Raw genomic sequence first — 18,389 nt, 5'->3', positions numbered from 1 at the left:
CTGAAAACTCTATTATGCTAAGAAATACATCATCATTGTGTGTGTATCATGGCATGATTTAAAGGATAGGGAATTAGTAAAAATCAATATTAACGAGGTCAGCCAAAGGCTGGTTAGTCTTTATTTCCTTCAATGCTTAAGATAATAACTGTTACCTAGCAAATTCGGTGTTTCTATTAGGTTGTCCCCATGGGTTATAATTTGCTTCCTGGTTTTTATGAAACATAGCCACATTTATCATTATCTGATTTGTAGTACATGATGTTTTTTAAAAATGGACATATTTTAGAAACTTCTTGTAAAGGCACACAGAGATGGATTTTCATAGGGTTCGCTGGCTCGTATGGATGAAAGGATGGACTCTAAATATGTGATCCAATTATTGCCTGTAGGGTAGGTTTCATTCCTCCGCACCTGTAGTGGTTTTCAACCACAAAGCCTGTTCAGTGACTCATTCCTTAGGGCTGAACTCGAAGAAAAAGGGCAAAGGCTGTGCCCTCAGTGCTCTGTGTGAGGGCCAGGAGCTCATGTGGAAGGAACCAAAGAAGCCATGGGTGCTATACCTGGAGAGGCCACTTAACCAGGAGATAGTGACTCTACCTGCAGCTGCCTTCATTCTCACGCCTCACCTCTCATTAGCCCCCATCTCTCCATTCCACTCCATTCCAGGGTTCTTATCCCTGCTGGCACAGTGAGCTAGGGCTCACACTTTGGGAGTCTAATTCTAATACCCAGCTCCTTTTATATACCCAGAAAATGTACATTTAACAGGGGAAATGATCCTGGAAGAGAAATCCTCCGATTTCTACCATTGCCAGAGAACATGAAACGGGATCTGGGCAAAGGGATCTTTAAGATCTACCCCCTCCATTGGCACAGGTTGGGGTTTCTAAGATTTGTCCCTATCAGCACCCGTCATGTATGTTCTGTCCCCTGACCTGTGTCACCTGAGGATCCATGAGGACTGTACCTGTTGGTGACTGGTTTCTCAGGTCGATCTGGGAGGTGGAGGGGGAAGATTGAGTCCTCAATTCCCAGTAAAACACATGAAGAACCTGCTGGAAGGCCATGGGCTGCAGGGCAAGAACCACCTCCAAACGAAGCAATGGCCATGCAGCCAGGTTTTGAAATTGGAGATTGACTCTCTTTTCTTTGTCTTCTCTTTGTGTTTTTCTGTCCCAGATCTGTCAGTGCTGCTGTTGTTGCCATTGGTTGCTGCAGCACAGAAGGATGGGGGTAAGTCTGCCCAAACAGATGCCCATTAGTGATACTAATCTGGGGGGGAAGGGGAGGTGCAGGCTGCGGTCTGGGTCCTCTCACCAGTTGGGAGGGAAGGAGGCTAATTCTGCAAGTGAGGCTTGGAGATGATCTTCTGGAAATAAGAAAAGCTGTTTTACCTCCCTAAATGCCCAGATTTTTTTTTTCTCTATTCCTCTTCCAATAGCAGCCACCCCTCCCTTCTCTCCCCTCCTCTAGTCTTGAACCCACAGTTGTCCATGGCTTTATCCATTCCTTGAGCCTTCTGACCATGGTCTCCACCTCACTGTTCCACCCCACAGCCTGTATTCGATGGTGCCCTCCGAACCCTCCATGTGTCAATGCCCACGCCTGTCACTGCGCACCAGGATTCAGTGCTGCATCGAGCAGCGTCTTCACCAGCGGCCACTTGAAGAGTTGCAATGGTACAGAGGTTTCAGGGAGAGAGGTGGAGGGACATAAAAAGATTATGGGGTATATTGTGGAGCGTCCAGAGCAGCACAAGCATTTTGTCAAGGATTAGAGAGAGGAGACAGGGCAGGGTAGTATGAGGAAGTGGGCAGTTAGGTTTTTGTGAATAGTAAGAAGGGTGGTTAGAGCTTCCACAATGGATCTGGGCTGTGTGGGTTCAAACTCTAGCTTTGCCACTACTGTTAAGTGGCTCTCTGACCTTTAGGAAATTATTTATCCTCTCCCTCAGTTTCCTTGTCTGTATATTGGGGATAATTATTGTACCTACCCCACATGGATGGTGTAAGACTTCATAGTTACCTGCATGAAAAAAAAATTTAAGATGAGTGCAGAGAAATTGTCAACAAATATGAGCTATTACCATTGTTACTGCTGTTACTGCCAATTATTATTTTCATAGCACAAAGAAAGAAAAGAAATAGTGGAAGCAACAGGAGGAAAGAAATACCCAGAGCCTGGAGTCTCAGGCTCTCCTATTAGCTCGAGCTCACCAGGAATCCTGCCCTGGTTTTCCACCTCATCCTCACAGCAGAGCCAGGATGCAGGCAGAGCTAGGGTTTTTCCCCCACCTTCACCCATTTGCCCCACTTCTGGCAATCACCAATCTGTTTCTGTATCTATGTGCTTGTGTGGGGGGTTTTAATTTCACATTTAAGTCAGATTATTATATTTGTATTTTTCTGTCTGACATTTCACTTAGCTATAATGTCACATAGGACATGATTTCCTTCTTTTTATGGCTGAATAATATTCCACTGTAAACATATACAACTTTTTAAGTATCCATTTATCCACCAGTGGTCTCAGGTTGTTTTTGTATCTTGGCTATTGTAAATAATGCTGTAAGGAACATGGAGGTGCAGACATCTTTTCAAGATTTAATATTATTTCTTTCTGAGAAATACCCAAAAGTTCAGGTGAATCATGAATCTTTAAATATTTGAGGATTTTTTTTATAGGGGCTGCCCCAATTTAAATTCCCACCAATAGTACCCAACGTCCCTTTTCTCCACATCTTCTCCAACATTTGTTATATCTTGTGTGTTTTTTTAATAATAGCCATTCTAACAGGTGTGAAGTAGTATCTCATTGTGATTTTTATTTGCATTTCTCTGATGACTAGTGATGTTGAACACCTTTTCATGTACTAGTATCTATTGGCTATTTGGATTTCTTCTGTTTGGGGGGGGGATTTTGGGGGTTATGTCTTTTTTGAAAAACACTTATTCAAATCTTCTACCCAGTTTTTAATCGGATTGTTTGGGTTTCCTGCTATTAAGTTGTATGAGTTTTTATACATTTTAGATGTTAACCCTTATCAGAAACAGGATTTGCAAATATTTTCTCACAATTGCAGGTTGCTTTTTCATTGCAGTGATGGTTGTCTTTGCTGTACAAGAGCTTTTTAGTTTGATGTAGCCCCCCTTGTCTATTGTTGCTTTGTTGCCTTGTTTATGTCAAATACAAAAATTCATTGCCAAGACAGATGTCAAGGAGCTAACCTCCTATGTTTTCTTCTATGAATTTTATGGTTTCCAGGCAGCATCATTTTTTGAATTACCAAATTTGGGCTCAAAAAGATTTAGTGAGTTGCCAAAGTTTGGCAACTAATAAGGTGGCAATACTAAGGTCTAAAGCTAAGGGGGTTTTATTCTTCAAGAAAATTGGATCATAAAATAAAATCACAATACTAAAAATGGTTTAAGTGGAAATTTTATTTATGCACATTTAACCACCATAAATATGAGGGGAGGAGATAAAATTTTATACCAAGAAATACTCTTCATCTACTCAAAATACTCTTAATGCATATTAATTTGTTGTAAATGGAAATATTCTTAATATATTTGAAGAGATGAGAAAAATATACCCCTAAATTTTTTCAGTAGTCTGTATAGAGGACTTATGGGTGATTATTTTACTTGATCATTATTTGATTTTCTTTGTTTTCTCAGTACCCAATGTTATTTAATATTTTTGGAAAAGTAACTTTTATCAGGAAAAGAAAAAGATGTTGTTGTCACTAGTACCCAGCCCATCCATGACACTAGTGGTATTCCTAAAGGTTTCTTTGTGCATTTACATGTGTGTGTCTCATGGGAAATTGTAGACTGGGTAGACATGGAGAGAAGATGCTACTAAGGTACCTGGATCCCAGCTCCCTTCTTGAGGGCACTTGTCAGATTGAGGAATTTCCCGCTGTTGCGTCCTTCCATTCCACACCTTATTTCCACTTTTCCTCAACTCTACTACACCCCATGACATTAAACTTAATGGCAGGTCTCCAGCCATCACTATCATCTGAAAAGAAGAGAAAAGACCTATTGCTCAGGTGGGGGCTAAACATGAATGCCACAGATGTGAATCACTCCCAGTTCCTCTCATGTCCTGGTCTGACTGCATAGCCTCAGCCTTAAAAGGGAAATTCATGAATTTAGAAAAGAAACTCTGACCTGGGGGAGACTAATTGACTCCTTACAGAGAGGACGGGAGAGGGATAGAGCGTTAGAAACATCGATGAGAGAGAAATATTGATTAGTTGCCTCCTGCACATACTGGGGATGTGCCCGAAACCAAGGTACATGCCCTTGACCAGAATCAAACCTTGGACCCTTTAGTCCGTAGGCCTACGCTCTATCCACTGAGCCAAACCAGTAAGGCAGGCCCTAAAGTCTTTGGTCCCCTGTTTGTAATGTACAGGGTCAAACTTTCTGTCCCTACATTTTTTATTCATTTGGTTCTTATTAAGTTGCTGTTGTTACCCAGTGGTGTTTAGCCACTGCTCGATGGACCCCTGAACTACTCAAATGAAACCTGGCTCATGGGCACCTTTCTCTCAGGTTTAGAGAACATGGAGAGATAAGATGCCAGAAAACACCCCCATGAAAAAAAAAAAGAAAGGAAGAAAAAAGAAAACACCCCCATGACTTAGCTGTGAGGACCTTCATGCTGGTTCTTCATTTCACATCCCCTACTGCCTCTGATGACAGGGGATCTTACCCAGGGTGGAGATAGGAAGACTCTCCCAGAGATATCTTGGGCATCTGTAAAAGGCGGCCATTAGGAGCTGGGGAACTGCTAGATGGGGAATTGACAAGGAGGGTGGGGTGTACTTGGGCCACTGTGATTAATGTGAAGTGGAAGCTGTCAATGGGCAGGGGCTGACACCTGGCTCTATCTCCAGGTGTGTGATGAGTGCCACGTCACCCGGTACAGCCCCCACCCATGACTCCCTCCACAACCTCAGCATTGAGGGTGGACATCAAATCCACTGTCACCCTAACTGGAGGCCACCTCCAAGTTGCCAATGATGCAAATAGCATCACAAATGAGGATTTGGAGTCCTAATCAGTGTCTCCATCTACCCCTCAAAGCCTGAAGTGAGGGATTGCAGACCTCCTTTCAACCCCATCATGACACAGCAGAGTGTCTGAATGTAGGTGCCTCAGAAAGTAAAGATGGGACAAGGGGTCAGTAGGAGCAGCTGATTCTGCCCAGCCCCATCCTAGGAGTGCAACCCTGGACCTGTGTTCTGTCCAGCCCCCATGACAGGGTCATGCTGGAGGGCAGGGTCTCTGTCCAGTAGGAACTTTTGCCTTTGAGAGGTGACATTTTGCCTATTGTGTTCCAGACATCAAGGACTGTGGACCAAACTCAAACTGGTCCTGTAGATTATATTTAGACTGCCAAGACTTCATGGAGTCCTTCTGCAGATGCAACCGAGGCAACGTGCCTGTTTCTGAGGAAATGTTCCACATTGATCCTGACGACCCGTGTGATGGTGAGAAGGATCCCATGTCTTTCACCTTCTCATTCATTAGGTTTGGGATTCTCAACCCTTTCTCCAGGTCATCAAAGAGGTAGCCTGGGCACTTACGAGGTCACCCACCCTCTCTAAACCCCAAGGCTCTGAATGCCCCCACCAAGTGCCACTTATACAATTTTAGGACATCCTCTTGCTACTTGGCATCTTAATTTCATAAAACAAAGAAAGGGGTATCATTCAAGATACTTCAAGAGCTCACAGAGTACTGCATTCCAGCGCAATATCCATCCTTTTCTTCTTCATCAGAAATTTCCAGGATGAGACCTTCCCCCACTAGAGTCCACATGGGCTTGGCCACCCCAGGACCACTCTGAGACCCCTCAGGCCTTGATGAACCCTGTTCAGAAATGTGGGAGTGGGAAGAGTCAAGCGTCAGCCCATGTGGCCCAGCTGGCCCTTCCCTGGCCAACAACTACACCTGATGAAACCCCTACTTGCACCCTGACCCCACTTCTCAGCCACTCAGCCACATCTATTTTCCCAAGCAAGGCTCCACGCTGATCCAATCCAATAAGCTCAGTTCATGGGCCTGTAGGCAACTCAGATAAATAGGACCCAGGAGGATATTGTGTTAGAGGTGGGCAGGGTGAAATAAACCACCCCACACATACTCAGAAAGTTAGGTAAATGAAAGAGGCTCCTATCTGAATGAGATTGAAAACAAGAATGTAATTGGACATCATTGCCTCAGGCCACAGGGGGACCAAAACTGAGCCCCTGTCAGCAGGACCTACAAGTTAGTATCCCTGATGGAGATAAAAAATCCAGATGACAGAAACAGCTGCCACCCCTCGCCCATCAGCATCTGCTCCCCTCTTCAGCCACCCAGCCCTTACCTACTGCTGGCCTTGCTCAGAAGTGGATTCTCACCACTTCCTGCCAGTCCAGGGAATGCCTTTGTGGGAATCATAAGAGGCACCTTCACCACCCCAAGCCTGCATGGCTGGACATCAACCCTCATTGTCTACCATGGCCTGGCATCCACTGTCTGGGTGGCTCTTGCTTATCTGGCATCATCTTCATTCTCCTCACCCCTTCCTCCAAGCCCCTTGAGGAGTCAGGTTCATGGGTGGGTCAGCTTGAGTCTCAGAGTTAGCATGGAAGGGAGAACTCTGTCCTGCCAGCATCACCCGGTTCCAAGGAGAATTAAGGCAGAGAGCAGTTGTCCTGAAGGAGGCAGGACAAAGGCCATCACTGGGTATTGCTCAGGGAGCCAAGCTGGGTATTGCTCAGGGAACACATTTCTACTGCATTTGGCTCCTAGGAAAGCCCACCCTGGCCTCTGTCCAAATCCTCAGGCTGAGACACAGGTAAACATGATGTCCCCACCCCACCTGGGAGCTGCCAGGTAAGCGAGTGCACAGGGTAAAACATAGGGAGAACTCAGGACACTTCCATCCACATCTAGACAACAGAGCCTTGAACCACAACATTCATCCATAGGATGCCTCCATGTGAATAAGAACTGGCACCTACTCACTAGGAAGAGAGAGTGGGGCCTTTTCAAAGCAGATTTATGCCATTGCCAAAGAACAAAGAATGTGGACATGAGAAAAGGCAAACCAACCTAAGGACTTTCTCCTTCAAGATATATCCTCTCCATTGGAAAAGGTTGGAGTTTCTAAGATGTGTCCCTGTCATCAACTGTGTGTATGTTCTGTCCCCTTACCTGTAGCACCTGAGGTTCCCTGACTATCAGTGACTGACTCTTTGGGGAGTCCCAAGAAATGGAAGGAAAAGACAGAGTCCTTGATTCCAAGCATAGAAACCTCAGAGAAGTTGCCAGAAAGCTGTGGGCTGCAGGGCCAGAGCCACCTCCCAGGTGGAGTGGCCAGGTGAACAGTGGTTGAAATTGGAGCTCCACTTTCCTATCTTGATTATCTCTCTGTATTTCTGCCCCAGGACTCATTTTGCATCATCTCTTTTTGACATTGGATGCTGCAGAGGAAACCGTTAAAGGTGAGTCTCCCAGCCAGGGCAATTAGTGACATAAGCTGGGTAGTGCTTGTTGGGATCTAGGTCCTCTCACTAACAAGGGGAGAAGGAGGCTTACTCTGAAAATGAGGCCAGCCAGGGTCTTCTGAAAATAAGAGAAGCTATTTCTTCCTCCCTAAATGTCCAGAATTTTCTGAGCTCTTCTAAGTCCAGTGGCAGCCATAACTCCCTCTCTCCCCACACTGGCATCCACTGTCTGCGTGGCTCTTGCTTGTCTGGCATCATCTTCATTCTCCTCACCCCTTCCTACAAGCCCTTGGATCCCCAGCTGGTAGCTGACTTCTTCCATTTCATGGGCCTTCTAACCATGGTCTTCATACCCACAGCCTCTACCCCAGAAGACTGTGCTTGGTGGTGTCCTCTGAACTCCAAATGTGTCAATGCCACTGCTTGTCGCTGTGCTCAGGGATTCAATTCTTCATCTGGAGAGATCCTCACTAGACTCGTCGAGAGATGTAATGGTAAGGGGCTTGGAGTGGGCATGCAGAGATTGTTGGGGGAGGTTATAGGACATCCAGAACCCTCACCACTGAGAGCAGCACAGAAGCACTTTGTCAAGGATTAGAGAGAGGAGACAGGGCAGGGTGCTATGAGGGAGGTGGGCAATCACGTTTTTGTGATTAGTCTATCAGATCCACTACCCATTTTTAAATTGGATGGTGTAGTTTTGTGTGTTTTGTCTGTTGAGTTAAAAGAGTTCTTTATATAGTATTTTGGATGTTAACTATTTGTAAGATATATGATTTGCAAACATTGTCTCCCAAATTGTAGTTTGCCTTTTACTTTTTTTATAATTATAAAGACAGTGTTTATTAAAACACATTTCATTTTTAAAATGTAATTGAGTCTACAGACATTGTATATGTATACATATACAGATATTTATATTTATATTTATTATATCTCTTCTTGTCCATGATATTTGAGGTCATTTGGCTCACTTTCTCAGGCATAAAAAACAACCACAAAAACATTAAAAAGCTGTCCTGGACACCCACCCTCTCCAAACCTCAAGGCTGAGAACCCTCCTCAGAATGTCACTTCTGGATGTTTGGAACCCTCACCCCCCACCCACCTGATATCTTATTTTCGAGAGAGTGATGACAATTAAGTTACTTCAGGAGCTCACAGTGTTTTGTGTTCCAATGCAATATCTGTCTTCTTTGTCATCACCAGTGACTTCCAGTACGAGAACTTCTCCCACCAGAGCCCCTGTGATCTCAAGCATTCCAGGTAGACTCCCAGTCAATGATGGATTCAGGGATCCTGTCCAGAAACATGGGGGTGAGGAGATTCAAGGGTGGGTCCACCTCCCCTAGCCAGCCCTGTCCCTGGCCAACAACCCTGGCACCCTGGCCCCAATTCTCATCTACTCAGTTTTCATCAATGTTCCTACACAAGGGACCTCCCTAATCCTCCCCAAAAATGTCAGTTCATGATCTGAGGACAACACAGAATATCAGGACCCAGAAGAATGTTGTTTCAGGTCTTAGCAGCATGACAAGGACCCCACCACACAAACACACTCTTGAAAATTCAACTAAAAGGCTCCCATCTGAACCAGGCAACAAAGAAAAGCATCATCAGGGACCACAGAGTCCCTCAGGGAAGAACAAAGGTCTGTGTCCCAGGTGGGATGTTAAGGGGTCAGAGGATAGAAACATCTGCTGCCCCTCGTCCATCAGACCCTGCTCCCTCTCCAGCCAGCCAGCCCTCACCTTCACTGGTCTTCCTCAGATAAGGATTCTCAACACTTCCTGCCAGTCCAGGGAATGCCTTTTGGGAGTCAAGAAAAGTACCCAGGGATGAGTGACTGCAGGTCAGCTCCCAGTGTCCAACCTGGACTTGGTGTCACTGTCTGGATGACCCCATCCTGTCCAGCATCTTCTTCATTCTCCCTGCCCCTTGCCCTATAGCCTCATCCTTGAGAGCGGGAGTGGGGAGTGAGGGAGGTTGGGGGGAGGGATGTCTGTCACGAGGGCAGTCCATCTCTATCAAGATGTCTTAGTGTTAGTGTGGAGGGGACAGCACTGCTTTGACAGCGTTGATGGGATTCCAAGGAGAACTCAGTCAGTGAGGAGCTGCTCTGGGGAAATGAGAACTAAGGCTATCACTGGGAGGCAAGTCAGGTCGTGACCAGGAAATGCCGCATTTCCCGTGTCCTGGATTCTCAAGAAGGCATACTCTGTCCTCTGTCTAAATGTTCAGGCTGGGACACAGGCAGCTGTGATGTTCCCCTACGGTAGCTGGGAACTTCCCAGGAAATTTAGGGAACTGGGGGTAGCAGATACGTAGGACTCAGGCTGATTCCATCCACATTTGGACAAAAGAGCATCGAAGCCACCACATTATTATGCTACGAGGCTTCCATGTGACTAGGAAAAAGTGCCCACTAAGGGAAGGGGGGACAGTGGAACCTCCCAGGTGCTTCTATTCCCAAACCAGGGTCCGTAAATTACCAAATGACCATCTGGGAAGGAACCTGGCCTGGGCCCCAAGCCCTAGCCCCAACACACACACACACACACACACACACACACACACACTCACATACACCTAATGAATTGCCCTTCTGTCTGCACCAGGGACCTCCTCCCGCCCCAGGATTCCACACCCTAGAATCAACAACAACAAGGTGAGTGACTCCCGCAGGGACAAAGAGGCAGGAAATACCTCCGTGCCACCTGCAGCACCCACCTATTTTCCCCAACTTTCCCCATCTACCTGTGTGGCTCTCTATCACATCTCCCTTCTCCCCAGAGGTTCTCCGGCTTATTACAAAAATTTGATGATTTGGACAGAGACATCACGTCAGCCTCGGATCCGGACAACATCCAGGTAAGGACAGGACCTGGGGGAGGCACGTGGAACTTCCCCAGAAGAGTTCCATAGAGAACTGGGAAAACCTTGGTTTGGGAAGAGACACAATGGTGCCCTGCTCTGAGTCCCCACTTCTCCTAGGGCGGATGGGGAAAGCAGACATGCAGGTACTTGTAACTCACTGTTAGATCCTCATACACCGACTAATACCTTTCTTGCTGTTCCTGCCCATTCAGTTTACATCACCCTTGGCATTCATGAACAGAACTGACCTCTAAACGGCTGGATTGCAGGGGCAATCCGTTACCACCTTTATCCCCAAATACACAGTATCTAGAATCTGTTTGCTGGAGCTGAGTGGGCAAAGTCTTCCTGTAGCCCCTCCAGTGCATGGGCCAATGGCTCTGTGTCCATACCCTCAGAACCTCATACAGGAGGTGGATGACCTGCTGGAGAGCCCCGGGGACCTGGAGAACTTGACCCACTCAGAACAGAACTATGTGGCCACTAACCTGCTTCTCAACTTGGAACATGTCGTCAGAAAGCTGAGCAAGGCCCCACCCAATGAATCGCTGACCTTTAAAGCAACTGGAGGCACAGGTAAGTGCCTGGGTCTGCCCCCAGGCTCAGCTCTGTCCATCCTGCACTTCATTCTTCTTCCAACCTCACTGGGGCTGAGTGACCACTCATAAACAAATTAAAGTAAAAGCTTAAAAAGAAATGAATAAATTTTGCTAATGAAATAAGTCAGACAGACAAACAAATACTGAATGCTATCACTTATATGTGGAATCTAAAAAACAAACTCATAGATACAAAGAATAAATTGGTAGTTTCCAGAGGCAGGAGGTGAAGGGCTGTTGAAATGGGTGAATGAAGTCAAAAGGTAAAAACTTCTACTTATAATATAAACTAGAGGCCCAGTGTATGAAATTTGTGCATGGGGGAGGGGTGTCCCTCAGCCCAGCCTGCACCCTCTCCAATCTGGAACCCCCTGAGGGATGTCCGACCGGTTGGACATCCCTCTCACAATCCAGGACTGCTGGCTCCCAACTGCCCTCCCCTGCAGGACTGGTCCCTCCAACTTCCCTCCCATGCTGGCCTGGTCCCCCCCCAACTGCCCTCCCCTGCAGGCCTGGTCCTTCCCAACTGCCCTCCCCTGCAGGCCTGGTCCCCCACAACTGCCCTCCACTGCAGGCCTGGGTTCCTCCCAACTGCCCTCCTGTGATGGCCTGGTCACCCCTAACTTCCTAAAACTGCCCTCCCCTGCAGGCCATCTTGTGGTGGCCATCTTGTGGTGGCCATCTTGTGTCCACATGGGGGCAGCCATCTTTGACCACATGGGGGCAGCCATCTTGTGTCTTGGTGTGATGGTCAATTTGCATATTACTCTTTATTAGATAGGATAAGTCATGGGGATATATATGTACAGCATGACAACTATAGTTGGTAATACTGTATTATATATTTGAAAGTGTCTGTGCAAGTAAACCTTAAAGGTCCTTATCAAGAATTTAAAAATTTAGTAACTATGTATAATGACAGATGTTAAATAAATTTATTGTGGTGATCATTTTGCAATATATATAAATATTGAGCCATCTGTTGTACATTTGAAACTAATGTTATGTCAATTATACTGCAATAAAAAAGAATGAATAAAATGACAATTAATATACATTTTCATTATAAAATTAATTATGAGCAGTGAAATAAAGGTAACAAAAATTTTAAGACAAAATACAAAAGGCTTTAAAAGAGAACAATTTACTTAATTTTAAAGAATATAGATTTAGCCCCGGCCAGTTTGGTTCAGTGGTTGGAGCATTGGCCCACGCACCAAAGGGTGTGGGTTTGATTCCTTGTAAAGGGCTCATACCTGAGTTGCAGATTCAATCACAGGCCCTAGTCAGGAAGGTTGCGGGAAGCAATCAATCAATGTGTCTCTCTCACATCAATGTTTTTCTCTCTCCCCCTCCCACTCCTTCCATCCTTCCACTCTCTCTAAAAATCAATGGAAAAAATATCCTCAGGTGAGAATTAACAGCCAAAAAATAATATCCTATCTAATGAAAAGGGAATATGCTAATTGGCCATCACACCCTCACAAAGATGGCAGTGCCCACAGCCAATAAGGAGGGAATATGCTAATTGACTACCAAGCCCTCAAAGATGGCAGTGCCCACAGCCACAAGATGGCATTTCCCAGTCCCCTCAGCCCCCCAGTCAACAAGGGCCAGCCCAAGGCACAGGCAAGCCTCAGATGGCAGCTGCCCAGCCACCAAGGGCCACCCGAAGCCTGTCAGCAGTGGCAGCAGCAGAGGTGTGATGGGGGCATCGTCTTCCCCTGATCGCTGGTTGCCTCACACCCCTGAGGGCTCCCAGACTGTCAGAGGGGGAAGGTCGGGCTGAGGGACCGCTCCCCTCCAGTGCATGAATTTTCATGAACCAGGCCTCTAATATATTTAATATTACTTGAGCCCTAGCTGGTTTGGCTCAGTGGATAGATCATCAGCCTGTGAACTGAAGGGTCCTGGGTTTGATTCTGGTCAAGGGCACATGCCCAGGTTTCGGGCTCAATCCCCAGTAGGGGGCGTGCAGGAGGCAGCTGATCAATGATTCTCTCTCATCATTGGTGTTTCTCTCTCTCCCTCTCCCTTCCTCTCTGAAATCAATATATATATATTTTTTTAAATACTACTTGAGATTTAAAATAATTTGTCTTATTGAGGTAAAATTCACATAACATAGAGTTGACCATTTTAACCAAAGTGTACAATTCAATGACATTCAGTACATTCAGAGTTGTGATCATCACTTCTAAAATATTTCTAAAATATTTCATCACCCCAAAAGTAAACACTGTGCCAACTAAACAGTTGCTCCTCATCCCTCCCACCTCCAGGCCTTGGCAACCATTTATCTGTTTTCTGTCTCTATAGATTTGCTTATTCTGAATATTCCATAGAATTGGATCATTAAATTTGTTACCCTATAATTTAGCTTCTTTCACCTAATGATATTTTCAAGATTCATCCATGTTGTAGCATGCATTGTCAACTGGTGGTCCTTGGGGCCAACAGGAATCCCCAGTTTGGGGTGTGGTGAAGAAGGAAACTTTATTCACTACAAAATATTTCAATTGTGATACAGCACAGCTGTGAAAGTAGCAAGGCTGTGGAAGAGCCCAATTTTGATATAGCATAACTGTGAAAGCACAGCCATAGAACAGACCTGGGGCCAGGCCCCTCTTGGCTAGACAGCTCTGTTTTGCTCCTCAATGGTCTGCTCTGCTTGGTGAGACAGCAAGACATCTTTCCTGCTTCAGCTCAGCCAGGGAGACACAGTCTTCATTCTAGAAAGGAAAGTAGCTGGCTTGTATGGACAGAAGTCCCCATCCTGGTTTCTGATTGGTCCATTCTTATGCAAATGAGGATGCCAAATCCTCCCGATTTGATTGCTCCAAAAGGCACTGTCCTGACTGGTCAAAATATAGCTGCTCTGGTTGGTCGACACTGTGCAGCTCTGATTGGATGGGGAAGCCTTAGTCCTATTGGTTGAAGTAGGAGTCCATGATACCTTCATAGGGGTTGGCTGAGATGGCAGGCAATTTAGGACAGAGGCAAGCAGTTCAGCGCAGAGATTTCTCAGTGAAGTGCAGTTTGTATGAGTCGTGGCTATGAAGAAACAGCTGCTGGGCCTCTGCTTTATTTTTTTATTTGAGCCCAGTAAGCCACCAGGAACCCTTCTTAGTAGGTGTGTCTTGTTCTCAGGGTTCACAGTATCACACTTCTTTCCTTTTTATGCTTGACTAATATTCCATTGGATATGGATATATCTCCTTTTGTTTACACATTCATTCATTGATGGACATGTGGGTTGTTGCCTCCTTTTGACTATTGTGAATAATGCTACTATGCATATTGATGTACTTGTTTTGTATGAATAACTTTTTCAGCTCTTTGGGGTATATAACTTAGGGTGAAATTTCTGACATGGTAATTCTATATTCAACTTTTGTGGGAGCCACAAAACTATTTTTCCAAAATGGCTACTTTTCCATTTACAGTCCCAGCAGCTATATAATAGAGTTCCATTTTCCACATCCTCAGAAACACTTTTTACTTCCATTTTGTTTTGGTTTTATTATAGCCTTTCTAGTATATGTCAGGTGACATCTCATTATGGTTTGAATTTGCATTTCCCTAATGACTAATGGTGTTTAATATTTTTACCTGTCACTTTTGAATATTTGTGCATGTTTTTTGGGTAAATGTCTATTCGAGTTGTTTGCTTATTTTTAAATTTAAGTGTTAGGCTTTTGGTTGTTGGGCTATAAGTGTTCTTGATATATTCTAATGGAATGCCCTATCCTATATAATAAAAGGGTAATATGCAAATCAACCGAACAGTGGAACTTCCAGTCGCTATGACACTCACTGACCACCAGGGGGGCAGTCACTCAACACAGGAGCTGCCCCCTGGTGGTCAATGAGCTCCCACAGGGGGAGCGCCACTCAGCCGCAAGCAGGGCTGATGGCTGGCAAAGGACAGCAGCGGTGGCAGGAACCTCTCTGCCTCCGTGGCAGCGCTAAGGATGTCCACTGCAGCTTCAGTTGGACATCCCCTGAGGGTTCCCAGACTGTGAAAGGGCGCAGGCCGGGCTGAGGGACCCCACCACCCCTCAGTGCATGAATGTCGGGTCCTGGGTTTCTAGTGATATACATAATTTGCAACTATGTTGTCCCATTGCATAAATGGTCTTTTCACTTTCTTTGTAGACTTTTTACCTAATGAATAGATACTTTGGGTATGATGAAGTCCATTTTATCTATTTTTTTTCTTTTGTTCCTTGTGCATGTGGTGTCATATCTAAGAATCCATTTCCAAATTCAACATTATGAAGATTTGCCCTTATGTGTCCTTCTAATTGTTCTAGTTTTAGCTCTTAAATATAGGTCTTCAACTCATTCGAGTTAATTTTTGTTTATTGTATGAGGTAGAGTACCAACTTCTGTGTGTGTGTGTGTGTGTGTGTGTGTGTGTGTGTGTGTAGCCAGATGTCCAAGCACTATTTGTAGAAGAGACCACTCATTCTACCTTGAAGGATTTGGGCACCTCCTGGTGAAAATCAACTGACTATAGATGAATGGATTTATTTCTAAACTCTCATTTCCATTTTAATGGTCTAAATGTCTATCTTTATGCCAGTAGCATACTGGTTCTTTCTTTTAAGTGTAGACATAAATTTTATTCATTTTTTTACTACTTTTTTAACTTTTCAATTACAGTTGACATTTAATATTTTTTATTAGTTTCATAGTGGTTAGATACATATAATTTATGAAGTGATCCCCTGATAAGTCTAGTACACACCTGGAACCATATATAATTATTAAAATATTATTGACTATATTTTCTATGCTGTACTTTACATTCCCATGGCTATTTTGTATCTATAAATTTATACTTCTGTATATATATAAAGTATATTGATTGATTTCAGAAGGAAAGGAGAGGAAGAGAGAGATAGAAACATCAATGGTGAGAGAGAATCATTGCTCAGCTGCCTCCTGCACACCCCACACTGCCGCAACCCAGGTATATGCCCTGACCAGAAATCGAACCGTGAACTCCTGGTTCATAGGTCTATGTTCAACCACGGAGCCACCGCAGCTGGACCCTTATTCCTTTTTTATCCTGGAATCTATTTTGTTGGATATAAGCTCTGGCTACACCTGCTTTTCTATGGATGCCATTTGCTTAGAGAATCATTTTCCATCCTTTCACTTTGAGTTTATATTTGTCTTTGCAAATTAGATGTGTCTCCTGAAGGCAGCATATGATTGGATTTTTTTAAATATACTTTTATTGATTTCAGAGAGGAAAGGAGGGGGAGAGAGAGATAGAAACATCAATGATGAGAGAGAATCATTGATTGGCTGCCTCCTGCACACCCCCTACTGGGGATCGAGCGGGCAACACAGGCATGTGCCCTTGACCAGAATTGAATCTGAGACCTTTCAGTCCTCAGGCTGATGCTCTATCCACTGAGCCAAACCAGCTGGGGCTATGGTTGGATTTTTTAAAATATTATTTTATTTTTTCCATCATCATTTATCCCCTCTATGCTCTCTTCCACTTCTACCCACCCCACCCCCACAGTCATCACACTGTCAGCCAGGTTCATGAGTTCTCTCTTTTTTTTTCTTTTTTTGCTCAATCTCTCCAACCCTCCTAACACCTCCACCCTCAGAGCTATCTGCCTGCCCTCTCTCTATTAGTCTCTGTTTTGCTTAATAGTTCAGTTTATTAAATTCTACATATGAGTGAAATCATATGGTAATGTTTTTCCTCTGACTGGTTTATTTCACTTAGCATAATGTTCTCCAGGTCTATTCATGCTGTAGCGAAGGGTACATTTTTCTTCCTTTTTATGACAGACTAGTATTTCGTTCTGTAAATGTACCACAACTTTTTCCCCCAGTCATCTACTGATGGAACTGCTTCCAAATCTTGGCTATTGTAAATAATGCTGCAATGAATATAGGGGTGCATATATGCTTTCAAATTATCATTTCAGTTTCTTCAGATAAATTTCCAGAAGTGGAATCACTGGGCCATAAAGCAGTTCCACTTTTAATTTTTTGAGGTAACTCGGGTTTTGTTTTTGATCCAATCTGCTACTCTGTGCCTTTTTATTGGTGAATTCACTTCATGTACATTTAGGGTGATTCTTGGTGTATGAGGATTTCCTATAGCCATTTTATCTTTTGTTTTCTGGTATCTCTGTGCCTCCACTGTTTGCTTGTTTTTCCTTGTGTTCCTGTCTGTTGTTTTTGTTTGGTGGTATTTCATAATTTTTCCCTCTGTTTCCTCTTTCTTCTAAGTTATGTGTCTCAGTTTTGGGTTTTTATGTGTAGTTGCCATTAAGTTTACATAAAAGAATTTTCATATATACAGCAGTCTTTTCTCTTTTTTTAATGCATCTAATCTCCATGTCATTAATTTTTGACAGTTTTAATACAATGTGCTTTGGAAAAGGCCTTTTTGAATTGAGATCAGTAGGTGTTCTGTTTACTTAATTCTTTCCATCGTTTTCCAGTAGGTGGTGCTGAATCACAAGTTTTTTCGTTCTCCTGAATTGCTCTGGTTTTTTTTTCAGATCTCTGAGGGGTGTCGGGAAATGGCCTGTGCTCCCTGGGAGGGTTGGAGAAGCCTTCCTAGTTTAGATACCTCAGTCTTAGGGGAACAACCCCACCCGGGGGAAGGTGGTAAACGATGGGATGAAATCCCAGTGCTGCCCCCTGTACCCAGACACTGCCAGCAGTGCACTGTGATGTGTGGGGGTGGGATGAGCTGGGGGAAGTTGGTCGCTTCCTTTGTTGCTTTGATCTCCCAGTCATGCTGACTGGCAGACCTCTGCGGCATCCACTCTGTGTCTCCACTCGACCCTGGGATTAGTTGAAGAGGGTGCGTGACGCTCAGGTAGAAAGTGTTTCTGTAGTACCGATTCTTGGGTTTGCAAATAATGTGCTTTGCAACCCAACACCCATTGCTACAGCTTTTTCTGGGGCCTGCTGGGAGAATGAAAGGAGAGCTCTGGTGAGTGGAGGCAGCCAGGCCCTGTGGCTTCGCTGTCTAGAATGCCATTTGCCAGACAACCGTGGCCGTGCCTCTGTGCTTCTTCCCTGCCCTGGTCACTGAGATCAGCTGCAGCTCATCCTGCCCACTCCTGCAGGATTCTCACGGAACCTGCCTGCTCCTCCCAGCTGAAGGGAGTGCCCGCAGCCACCTGATTCCTCCCCTCTCTGAGCTGAGCTTCGCAGAGAGCTCCAGGCAGCAAGTTCCAGGCTTCTTCTCTGGCCCATCTCAGCTCTTCTCCTTTCCACCTTCCCACTTTCCTCCCACTCGCCCATCTTCAGATGTTTCAATGTACAGATCTCTCAGACAGGTTTGTGCGTTGGGCTGGGAATCCTTTGTTGAAATATAGCTATTCAAATATTTGAAACTTCAAGGA

General features: G+C 44.8%; 1 protein-coding gene across 1 annotated transcript in view; it reads left to right on the top strand.

Annotated features, from left to right (window-relative positions):
- Nucleotides 1-18,389, top strand: part of LOC103301043 (adhesion G protein-coupled receptor E2) — a 46,296-nt gene that overhangs the window by 6,664 nt on the left and 21,243 nt on the right. The window contains exons 3-10 of the mRNA XM_054718329.1: nucleotides 1,183-1,236; nucleotides 1,560-1,690; nucleotides 5,368-5,509; nucleotides 7,457-7,513; nucleotides 7,876-8,010; nucleotides 10,135-10,184; nucleotides 10,310-10,387; nucleotides 10,792-10,969. Of these exons, the coding sequence (XP_054574304.1) occupies nucleotides 1,183-1,236; nucleotides 1,560-1,690; nucleotides 5,368-5,509; nucleotides 7,457-7,513; nucleotides 7,876-8,010; nucleotides 10,135-10,184; nucleotides 10,310-10,387; nucleotides 10,792-10,969 (825 nt within the window). The remainder of the gene's footprint in view (nucleotides 1-1,182; nucleotides 1,237-1,559; nucleotides 1,691-5,367; nucleotides 5,510-7,456; nucleotides 7,514-7,875; nucleotides 8,011-10,134; nucleotides 10,185-10,309; nucleotides 10,388-10,791; nucleotides 10,970-18,389) is intronic.

Source organism: Eptesicus fuscus, chromosome 6 (genome assembly GCF_027574615.1).
Source record: "Eptesicus fuscus isolate TK198812 chromosome 6, DD_ASM_mEF_20220401, whole genome shotgun sequence".
Lineage (NCBI taxonomy): Eukaryota > Metazoa > Chordata > Mammalia > Chiroptera > Vespertilionidae > Eptesicus > Eptesicus fuscus.
The sequence above is the reverse complement of the archived record's forward strand: the minus strand, read 5'-3'. Positions and strand labels throughout refer to the sequence as shown.